At 38.9% G+C, this 12,580-nt stretch overlaps 1 protein-coding gene across 1 annotated transcript in view; it reads right to left on the reverse strand.

The window, feature by feature from the left end:
- Window positions 1–416: 416 nt before the first annotated feature.
- The window catches only part of LOC142144465 (adenylosuccinate synthetase isozyme 2), an 88,625-nt gene continuing 76,461 nt past the window's right edge, over window positions 417–12,580 (reverse strand). Inside the window, exon 13 of the mRNA XM_075203353.1 lies at window positions 417–1,183. Coding sequence (XP_075059454.1) covers window positions 1,131–1,183 — 53 coding nt within the window. The 3' untranslated portion in view covers window positions 417–1,130. The remainder of the gene's footprint in view (window positions 1,184–12,580) is intronic.

The raw sequence follows: 12,580 nt of genomic DNA on the forward strand, positions 1-12,580 counted from the left end.
AACTATTTTAAAACATTTGGCTGTGTGACAAAGCCCAATATTAAAGTAGGTGAAAGATTCAACGCACACTGCAATTCAAACACAAATATAGTCTCTAGCACGGCTCATCACTGTTCCTCATTCAAACATGTATACTCAAAAGATGTCCACTGACATGGTTTTATCTTTTATCGACCTCTGTATTTTTCCTGTAGTGCACTTGGTTAAGGCAATATCTGTCGACACAGCATAGTAAAGTGTGTTAATTCCAGTATGTGCGATTCCTTTTATAGCCACAGTTTTGGCCAGTGTACAAAGTTGGAAGAATAAAGTGGATAACTATACTTTACAGAATGCAGGAAAAAAAATAAAGCAGCAGTGAATACTATAGGATTTAAATAATGGTACCATGTTATAATCAAGTTAGAAAACAGTCAAACTGTAAATAGTACTTTCTTTAATCCACCAGCATAAAACACAGGCCATAACTGGCATAGCAAGTGTAATATTAAACAGATGGCAACATAAAATGGAATTTGTTTTTAAGACAATATATCTGGAGGTGAGGATGGCTTCATACAAGCAGGAGCACTGTACATTCCTTTGAAACATGGAGTTAATGAAATGAGCATGACATGATTATTGGGCATCAGATTAATAATTTGCTTTGAAGACGCAACTATTTTTGAAAAAACATTTTCAAAATGCATTAGTTACATTAGTTTTAAGTTTGTTTCTTCTTCTAAAGGTTGACATGGCCTTATTACTGGAAACTTGCAATACCAACATTGATACTAAATTGTAGATCAAATGGTGCTAAAAAAAAAAAAAAATAATTCAGATTGATATGCAATTTATAAAGAGAATAGAAAAAAAACACTACAACCTATCTTAACTTAAATGTGAAACACAACTGCATTTCATTTGTTGCCAATATTTAAATATGATTTGAGAATGCTGATTCAGACACATATACAGAATAACATTTTTAAAGACAAGTATAATCACATTTAATATCCCAGGTACATAGGTCCAGAAAGTGGTTGGCTGCTGCCCCCCCCCCCCCCATGTGTTTTCCCTTAGATCTCCATTTTTCAAGTCAAAATCTACAATTGTCAAATGAGGTCCATGTAGGAGTAACATGTATTTGGTCAGAAACATTGAATCATCGATTCCCTAGATTTTCCAACTCCAATCCATTTAACTGCAAAGACAAAAAAAAACCAATTGAAAATGCAATTATTGTATTGATTATTCTTCTGGAAAAAAACCCTGAGGTTTATTATAACACATTATATAAACACACACACATACATACATACATACATACATACATACATACATACATACATATATATATACACACACATACATACACACACACACAAGTTACCCCGTGCATGATACTCATGCATTCTAGTCAGATCAAGCTACTAAGATCTTAAAAAGGTTCTTGTAATGCATTTGGGCCTAGCCCAGGCCTCCTCAGGGGAAGAGCGTTACTTCCAGACGCAAGCGCGCTTTTTGATGTGTGTTCATGATATATATTATTGTGTAAACATTTAAAACTGCTAATCTCTAAACAAAAAAAATATATATATTAATGAATGATGGGTTTGAATTCAGAGAAAGTGGTACTTTTTTTTATTTCAGTGAAGGTATGAAAATGACAAATCCTACTGGATATTAAATGGTTAAGTAGACATATACTTTTTAAAAGGGGCACACTCTTTCCAAGGTCCTGTAGAAATCACAAAAATGTGTTCCGTGAATTATTCTGTCCTGGACAAATATATGGAAAATCCCCTACTGAGTGCAGTTTTCTTTCCTTTTCATCACCAGGCTGTGGACAAAGTGATGGCATCAAAACTGTCTGATTAACATGGAATGCAGATACTACTTTTGGCAGAAATGTTTAACTGGCTCCAAACAACACATTATCTATATAGATATTTAGAAAGGGTTCTTTACACCAGTGTTTACTTCTGCATCACAGGGTTGGAGAATTGAAACTGCCTTTAGTGTCATCCATTTTAGAAAAACCTCTTGTATCGGATCAAAAGTGCCAGGCATCAGGGTGCTGAGCAGTAAATTTAGATCTCATTGAGTCACAAAATACCCAATAGAGGGATGAACCTCCTTAACTGCTTGAAAGAAACAAATACTTGTCTCACCTTATCTTCACTCGAAGGTACCTTTGCTGAAACCCATCAAGAGGAAGTCAAAAGATATGTTGAATAGTTAGGGGCTGCAGTCTGATTGCATTTAGACTCACACCATGCAATAAACTTCTTCCAAATTCTATAAATCGATGATCAAAATAGTTCTTTCTAAAAAGGATGTTGATCACAAACTCCGCTTCCCATCTCTCTGTTCAGCTCCAGCTCAAACCACATACCATTAAATCTAGTCATTCAATATTTGCATGAAGTTAGGCCTTGATGCCGGAGGTCTGGCCAAAGAGATAGGAGCCATGGTTGTTCCTGGAGCATCTACCAGGCAACATGACCAGAATGGAATGACTTCCATCACTACTGCTCTCTCTCCTGATCTTTTCTTTACATTGATCGTGGCGAGTGGAAACGGAGGAAAGACAAGCCACAGGTGAAAACTCCAAGGAACGGTCAGAGCATTTATTCCCTCTGTCCCTGGAGCATTTTGTCACGAGAAGACAATGGTATTCTTGTTTGTTGCAATAATGTCCACTTGCAGATAGCCAGATTTTTGTATTGTTAGCTGTTACACTTCCTGATGCAGATCCCATTCCCTGAAACTTGTCTGACTGTTATGTTCTGTTTGGCAGAAATATTTAAAGTCACTCTCAGCGCATGTCGCAGGCAAATCAGTTGCTATCATGGCTATCAGTTCTGTTTCTGGAACCTTCTTGGCAAATTAAGTAGACCACAAGTAGCCCGTCTTATTGCTTCCTGGCCTTTTGGCTAAGATCAAGTGCAGTTGTGGCAGAGCTGTACTTGGTCCTCTGGCCAGATGCCGGGTATGTTGCGTTGGGACTAATGTGCCCCTGGAGTGGCGACCCGGGGGTGCCCAAAAGAAAAAATAAATAAAAAGAAAATCACAAGTCAGGCGCACCTTAAACAGTGATAATATGATTATGTTGGCACTGAGCACTTTCGCCTTTATTCTTTTCATTTTTTTTTTTATAATAGCCTAGCTATGAGGCTAGAGCCGTAACCACTCGGCACCGTTTGTTAGTCACTTTCACGTTTTTAAGCTTCACATGTTTTTGGGGTGCAGGCAGGCCCTTTTGGGCTCTGCTCCCTGAAGATCTAGAAGGGGCTGTCTAGCCCTTAAGTTCTTTTAATTTTGGACTTTGCCACGAGCTGAGCGACATCCAGGTGGTTCTTGAAAGGTTGATGGCATGAGTTAAAGAAATCTGTGATCCCAATAGGTTAAAAGTTCCAGCAGGAGACTCTGAATGTACCGCATTGCCCAGAGGAAGATCTCTATGGTGTAGGAGAACAAAGTACCTTCTGTATTGTTGCTTGCTGATAATTCAATAGTTTATGTTCAAGGGACTGGATCTACTTACATCTTTCTTTGGAAAGATACCTTGTTTTGTATAGTGCTTGTCGAAGTCGTATAATTGGATGAACAAAAGTATATTGGTTAATATTGTTTTATCGTGCGTTTGCACTCAGTATGCCACCCTACATGTGGCATACTGTGATCGCACGATAAAATACGCACACACGCACTACAACATTTAGTTATTTATATACTTCATATTGGTTCCGTTATAGTGATTTATGAGCAGATAATACTTAGTTTATTATTAGTTTATATATTATGATTATATGTACACTTTAGGGTTATTTAAGGTTCAGGTTATAGGAAATGTGTCATGCCTGGTATAATTTTAATCCCCTATGACCAAAGATTGTGTTAGGCCTTTCCCAACAATAGGGAGTTTTAATTTAGAGGTACTGGATAATGTTAAAGAAAAGGTGTGGTTGATTAGATCAACAGAAGTGAGAACTAGACATGATGATTGTTTAAAGTTGTGGCAAATGGAAGGCAACACATGGCAGAGCAGCGAATTCACAGCGTAAGTGTGGCGAAAAGCGCACGCATATTGGAAATAGCCGTTGAAAAGCGTGACATAGTGAGTGCTAGCGCGCCTCAACAAAAGTGGTCGGGGCGGTAAGTACAGCCCGTACCAAAAATGTAAAAAAAACTCACTAGTATGTTGTTTTAAGTAATGTTAAAAATTAATGTTTCAGGACAAAGAAAAGGAACAATCCCACCAGCAGGGGCAGCGGCTAAAATTGGTGAGAATAATGAAAGGTTAACAAAGGGGGAGACATTCATTGTACTGCAACAGCAATTCCAGCAACTAGTTCAGAACAGAGTGATTTGGTAGGCTTACATCTTGTTCCCACAACAGCAGTTCCCAATGGGAAGGCGGACAAAGATGGTGAAGTTCCCTTAAAACATGTAGCAAAACATGATACATGGACTAGGTCTGAAATGTTTTCAATTTTGTCTGATTTCCCAGATCCTAGAAAAGATTTGGCCAAATGTTAGAAGTTTATTAGATATTATGGTAATATGTACAAGCCAACTAATAATGATTGGCGAGTAGTGTTGAAGACCTGTCTTCCTCTCAATACTGATATACAAAAGTTTATTAAGGATTGTATGTTGGAGAAGGATAGATCCTCAACAGAGGATGGTAACCATGAAAATATTAAACGCATAATTTCTCAGTTGGCCATATACTTTACTACAATATTGGACTGGAGAATTTTTTTTTACTATCAAACAAAAGGATAGTGAAAATGCAGCAGACTATTTTTGCAGGGCTCTAATAGCGATGGCGAAATACACTAGGGTATCAGACATAAAAGATAATGTACACTACAGAGAGGTTGCTGATTCAGTCTTAATGGATGGCCTCAGGGAAAATTTAAAAAGGTGCAAACTTCATTACCACACTGGAAAGGAATCACTGTAAATGTTCTCAGGGAGTCAGCCATAGAACATGATAAAAGAATAAACAGAAAAAGACATTAAGTGATAGGTAAATGATGGGGAGTATCCAAGCACTAGAGGGACTGCACACACGACCAAAGTATAATAACACAGGGTATAAGGAACAGAAACGACATGGAGTTGAAGAAGTGTTTTAGATGCCATAAAACAGGACATCAAGCAAGGGACTGTACAATGACAAGAGCGGAAGCAAATAGACTTGGGCCACCTAAGGGGGAATTACATAGACACCCACAAAGAAGGCGCACACAAGTCTCAGAGGTTTTCCAACAGTCGCCTACACACCTCACAGCAGCAAATGTTTTGAGGGAGAACTATAGTCAACTCTAGAAGTCAGGTCATGTCTGTAGTCCTACAACCAGGCAAGGTAAATGTTAATCTGTGGTAAGTATTAGTGTGCAGGTATAGAAAGAAACGGATTTAAAAAGTATACTTTGTTGATTTTGCTTGTTTTATGTTGTCATGTTTGCTTTGGCTGATGGTAAAGAATGAAAGTGTTTGGTTTGATTGTTGTTTAAAGATAACGATCTTGTTTTTTTTTCTTCTCACAGATAAGGGTAGACAAAAGGAATATAGACTTCGTTCTTAAGGTGGTGGGATAGAGAAGTGGAAAAATTACTCTTGAAAGACAAATTAACAATGGATCATTGGAACACTTTGTTTTAGGCTACAGTGACTCATGATAATTTGTTTGGCTGAGAATCATTATCCAAAAATAAAGTATGTACATACTTTGCTCCAAAATATCGTTTTATGTATCTCAGATAAGTATGAGTCACCAAGAGTTAATTTTTTTCATTTCTCAGTTATAAGTCAGGAAGTCCGTTGCAAAGGTATGTAGTTATGGTGATACCGAGTTCTTAATGAACAAATGACGGACGACACTGGATTGCACGGATGATGTAAGACCCTCTACTCAAGCATGGGGAGGGGTCACAGTTTGGTGAATAGCTAAGGGGATTAGTGGAATGAATACCGCCATTGTACCATAGTGTCCAATCCAACTGTCATGTTTACTGTAAAAATCTCCCTTTCTGCATGTCTATTTGTTTTCAAACCCTTGTATACAAATCTTTGTATTCTTATTATTCATTGCTTTCTTATTTCTCATTCTTTACATCTATGCTAGTATCTCTCTCTCTTCTCTTGTATAGAGATACAAAAAGACGTAGACACGGTCTCAGTAATGGGGCCAAGACGTTTTTGACATAAGATGAACTCAGGGATATACACACTAGATTGACATGAGTACAGAAACAGTCAGGGGTTTGGTGTTATGTGTATAGAAGCTGCTAATGTTAAGCAGAAAGTTTCTTTTTTGTTGTGGAAATAGGATTCATGATTTATAGATTACATATCTGTTTGTTTTTTTTTGTTTCGTGCCTCCTGTACAAAAATGTGCCTTTATATGTATGCACAAAGGGTGGGGACAGGATATTGCTGGAGGTTAGACATACAGATATGCATCTCTATGTATAACATTGGAGTAGGATTTTTGCCACAAGATACGACATAATGCGAAACCCTAGAAAATGTAGAATTTTCGTGTTTTATATTTTTTCACTGTTAGACAGACATGTACTGGATACTGTTATATTTGAAGAAAGTGTTACAGAATTAGACCCCTTTGCCCTTCTCTCACTTAGTCAAGCAGCTGAATGCGGGGTACTGAAAATGGGATGCGAGTTGGCAGAGGGAAAATCGATTGATATACATGGGTCTTCAGCATTTTTCTAGTCTAGGGGGGCGACGTTGAGGTGACTGAGAAATCCTTTATAGCAATACCAGCACATGAGTAGGACACTACATAGAGGACTTGATACAGTGACACAGTTAACAACTGAAGTAGTTGCTCGTAAAGTCCACACTTATACACACACGACTATACATGGCTGTCACACTAGGGCAAACATAGCTGTCAAATAGACAGCAGGGTTGTATGTGACAGCTGACAAATCTATGTTTGTTTTGTTTTTCGTTGTATTGTTTTAAAATGTGAACACACCCACACAGACATATTAGTTAAAATATGAAAATTTGGGTTATCTGAAGAATTTCTCCAGGTGAAACAAATCCACGTCATCCAATTACCACCTTGCAGGATGCTTACGTATACACTGGTGTACCGATGAAATATATCTGGGTAAAGGTTTATTGAAATGTGTCTAATGTATTACTGTGTCATACTCAAAGCTTTTGTTATTCAATGTGATAGCCCTAGGGTTATAATAGGCGATAGGGGTATTCACGTTATTGATAATAAATGTATAATGTAAGAGTAGTGGTAACAAATTACATACTTTTGATTAGCCACAAACCAGTGTGAATATAAAGTAACAGTACTTATTAGAACGAATTGAATAGAATGAGGGTTGAAACTTGATTGAAGGGGCTGTTAGCTTTGGCTACTAGTCCTTCCCCGCTATCAAGATCACTCCTAGGCTGCCTCTTAACCTGTTGACTTTTGAAATGTTTTTGACTTCTCTTGGGATGAGTTTGTAACTGAGAGACTAGTTTAGACCTTGAGAGGGAAGGTAAACAGTGAGACAGCAACCGAGAATGTTCAAAACACTGTTTCCTGAAAAGTTACACTAAGTGTCAGGATGTTGGACCGGGAGAGTAAGTTGTGGAACAGTAATTTCCTAGGCTCAGGTTATTTGACAGACAGGTACCAGGTGTAGGCTACCAGCATCACGACTTCAAGGGTAGCAGAGACACACTGGTGCCCATTTCACCCACTACAGAGGAGTCAACACCCAGAGAAGGGTCCAAGTGCACTTATGAATCTGTTCTGGAAGGCCTCTAATGCAGTTAGTAGCACCTGAGCCAAAGGCTAAGACAGTTGTCCAGCATGAAGTTGTAGTTTTCCTGTTTTGTGTTTCTCATCTCATTCTGTTTTCAGGACGGTCAATTCTTTTAATTATTGACAGGTGACAGAGGCTGGTTCAGGTAATGATATTGAGGAATTGGGGATGAAGGAGAAGTTAGTAGCATAATCGGTTCAGCCAATTACTCTATTCAATTCAGGGGGGAAGGAAAATTTGGAAACCTTGGGGCTTGGAGAAAGTGTGAGGGGCTATTGTCTGAGTAGCACTACGTCCGTAAGTATGTGACCCCATAGCTGAATAGTGGTACATCCAGCGATGCCAGTCCAGTAATATTTGGACTTGAGCAGACATCCTTGAGAATGATTAGCATTCTTGGGTGGGTAAGGTTGTAGACCAAACCAAGTGCTGGGTGTGTTTTCAGGTGCCTCAGAGATTATATCAGGTAGGACTAGTTCTCTTTCCACTAAGAATTCCTGAGGTACCTGAATTATGGGTGGGAGGTCACTAGGGGAAAAGTACGACACCTAGGTCCCTTAGTCTGGAGTCTTCCAATATTTTGCAATCCAACCACTGTTTCACATACAAAGAAACCCGAGTATTGGGAGACTGGGAAGAACGAACAGACAATAGCCCACCCCACAAGTGTTGATGAAAAGAACTGATGACATTATTAGAAGTGTATATACTAACGCAAGCTGAAAGATTGTATATATGACATTATTGATAGACATAGGATGATGTTATTGATGAACATGTACTATCTAAATGTTGTCTGAGCTAAAAGACATGCTTTGTACAAATGGACCTGTTAGACATGAAGAACTGTAGTAGAGTATTCTGTATAACTGATACATATTCTATTTTACTCTGTACCTTTCCAAATAATGTATTACATGTTTTATTGTACCATTAAGGGGCATATAAAAAGGTTATCTCCAAGCTCCAGAGGTATATGGTCTATAGTAAAAGAAAGAAATTGTTTTGAGGATTAAGACTATTGTGATAACTTGTTTAGATCTACAGACAGCATGGTCATGCACCAAGGGGGACTAGCATTACAGAGCAATGAAATGTGGTACTGAGATCCTGCATATAAAATCTAAGGTGATAGTATTATAAACTATCAAAGGGTGGAACTGTCGAAGTTGTATAATTGGATAGATGAAAGTATATTGGTTAATATCGTTTTATCGTGCGATTGCACTCAGTATGCCACCCTACATGTGGCATACTGCGATCGCACCGTAAAATACGCACACACTCTACAACATTTAGTTATTTATATACTTCATATTGGTTCCATTATAGAGTGATTTATGAGCAGATAGTATTTAGTTTATTATTAGTTTACATATTATGATTATATGTACACTTTAGTGTTATTTAAGGTTCAGGTTATAGAAAATGTGTCATGCCTGGTATTATTTTAATCCCCTATTCATCAGCAGTTGTCCGGTTCATTCGCCAAAGAGATCGCACATTGGGTACTCTAGTTAGTGATGTTAAGGAATAAATACTTAAAGTGATACTAATTATAAAATGCTAATAGACTAGTTGAAACTGGAGACTTGGAGGGAAAAGTCAGAGCACAACCCCTGGAGAGATGACCCCCCACCTTTGGATATTTTGGTTTGAACTGGCCTATGACCTGCAGCACTCTGAACCTTCCTGATACCTGGACATATAGAAGCAAGTCACGTCATCTGCATTGTTCTCTCTGTAACACTGAGTGTATATAACATAGCTGTACTCCCCCTGGCTTCAGTCATTCTCTGACCACAGTATTCTGGAGTGAAATTATGTCCACTGACACCCACGGGAGCGCAGCTAGCGCAAGCGAACGCAGCGGTATGTATTTATCTTTTGGTATTGGCTGTACTGTATTATAATCATGTATTGAATTGTTAAATTTTACATCTGCTAAAATAAATTCCTTTGTGCGCTGGAAACATAATACAATCGCTTGGGCAATGCTTATTTGAAAACGATAGAATTACTTTAATATGCTTATCTAGATCCCAAGAAGCTTTATTTGCTGTGATAGGAAGAGATGACTTTTTGCCCCGTTTACAATTCAGCCATGGCCTTGCAGAAAGGCTATCACTTGAATGAACTGAAAGTGCTGACCCTTCTCCAGTTATTAACTGCAAAAGGGTTATGAAAATAGGCACCCTGCATTTCTATGAAGGAGAGACAATGCCCTTTGCCGATTGTTGTTTGGATAGTATTCAGATTCCATGCAAGAGTGTTGTTGTTACAGACAAACTTATTGAGCCTCTTCAAATCAACAGTGTGAAAAGCTCACAATGATTTCCTGACAAAAAAATTCTGGAATAAAAACCAGTGTCCTCTTGACCGGCAGGAACAAGAGAAATTGCCCAAGCCTTTCTTAAAGTATGAAGACTCTTTGGTAAATCTTCCGACTCCGAGTATGCTTTCATTTTTTAAATCTGAATGCTCAAAAGTACTGTTTGCGTGTAATAGGAATATACTGCCTGGTGTAATGTCTTTCTGACCCATAAAGTATCACTTCCTTGCAATGTTGAAAAGACAAGGAAGAGTGGGTGTATTTCCTGTTTATCCTGTTAGATTTACCCCCAGGCAACTTCTGTATCATTTATCTCAAAAGAGCTGGGATCCCCCTCTAACGTGTTATTGGCTAGACTAATCTTTGACAGAATGTCTGTTGCCCAAGGGCACTGCTAGCAACCACTGCTGATGCTTCACCTAATAATGCTTTGCCCCTCTGAGGAACCTCAATGCTTTTCAACAATATTGCCTTCTCACCTTTCCTTGGAAATCTGAATAAAATGTCTGTACCCATAGAATGAGCGATCTGGCCACCGAATCCATCCCTATGCTTCACTTCAATGTGATTCCAGATAAAATGCAAAGCTTTTAAAAATGCATATTCATATCCATAGTGTCCATTAGAGGACCCCCATCTTCAAGAGGGATAGTAGTTCCAGGCCATATTAACTATAGGTGTGTCTACTTTTGGAACCAACTCTACTTCTGTGCCTTGTCAATGAATGGATACATACGTTTTAATCTGAGTTAGATTGACACTTTTCCACCTACGCACATGAATAAGTTCTTTTACAATTTGATGTACAAGAAAAAACTACCTTTTTACTGTGATCCTCAAAGAGAAATCAGAGCTGCAGTGGAAGTGGTTTCCATCCCCTTTGACTTGATGATTAAGCAAAATTTCCACATTATCCAAATTAACCATCTGAGGTTTCTCTTTCAGCTCTCCAGGTTTATTACTAAAGGAGTCTTCTAAATTACCAGAAGAAACCCACAGAGTATGTATCTTCAAAATCCATTCTTATAAAAAAAAACCTTGCACTCATTGGTCACTAGAGACTGCTTCATCCAGGTTATAAGTTAAACTGATCAGGGGCCAACTTTTCCCCTTAGCTTGAGGAGTAAATATTACACAAAAGACCTCATTCGGTTGTTAAAGGTTGATCACAGGCACTAAAAACTTATTCCTAACGGCTAACCACAAGACTAATGTAGTAAAAAAAAACCACAACTAATTTAGGAGATTACCTAGAGCAGTTGTCGGTCAGCTGTTTGGCTTTTGACTCAGGCTCCATCGTGTGCAAGATGTCTGCCTGTTGTACAGTTATAGTGAATGTAGCAGACTTTTTTCACCAGGAAGAGAAAATGCTAAAAGCATTCCTATGTTTGCCTGTTACACCATTTTGACCTATGACACGCAGAAAAGAAGATTTTTACTCACTGTAAAAATCAATTTCTCTTACTCCATTGGGGGGCACTGCGAGACATTGGGTATAGTAGGTGGGACTAGGAGTTTAGGCACTTATCAACTTGTTTGTTCCTCACACTCCTCCCCTACTATGCCCCACCTCTCCATCTCAGACCTCTGTTCACTCTTGGTCCCAGTGCAGGTAAGCAGCAGCCTGGTCTCCGTTACCTGGCATCTCTGCAGGCAGTCTCACCTGGAAATGAGCTAAAGGGGCCAGATTATGTATGTCTGCCAATAGCAGCAGCTATTGTGGGGCAAAAAGATTATATATTTAAATCGGCCATATACACGGCCGCGAATGTGAAGCTGTAGCAGCCTCTCCTGCTACCCCGCTCGACATGCCGGCAAGTTCACCCCGCCCCTAGACACGAGCAGCGGGGGAACGGATACAAGGTTCGCTCTCATTAGGAGGCGATTCAGTTGTTGTGAGGAGCGCACGCAGCCTGGGCAGTTAACAACGCGTGGGGACTCTGAAAGCAGACAGCCATATGTTAATATGAACTGATCGGTTATACATGGGGGCAGCCATAATAGGGGAGGATCTGCAAGGGTCACTTTCCTCTCCTCCCTATCAGCTTCCTGGCGCGGACGGCAGCCATCTTTGGAACTGGAACAGACACATTGATTGCATGCTGCTTCCCTGCTCTGCCTCTCCTCAGCTACTATCCTGGTATTGTGTTTCTATACTTCTCTATTTACAGTGAACGGTAGCCTGTTTATTCTGTTGTAAAATACACAGTATTACAGAGTATGGGGATTGTTGGGTAATGTTAGGATTACCTAGTATATACACTTTAAAACTCCTACTACACTGATAATACATACATGGATATTTATATTATATTCAGACTTGTATAAATATGAAAAAAAAAAAAAAAAGGGAAAGTTTTTTTCCCCTGTTGTGATTTGTTTCATATACAATTCAAAATATGTTCAAGAGAAAACAAATCCTCGGCTACTTCCCTGCTGTCATGCACATGTG

This window comes from Mixophyes fleayi, chromosome 3, assembly GCF_038048845.1.
Source record: "Mixophyes fleayi isolate aMixFle1 chromosome 3, aMixFle1.hap1, whole genome shotgun sequence".
NCBI lineage: Eukaryota > Metazoa > Chordata > Amphibia > Anura > Limnodynastidae > Mixophyes > Mixophyes fleayi.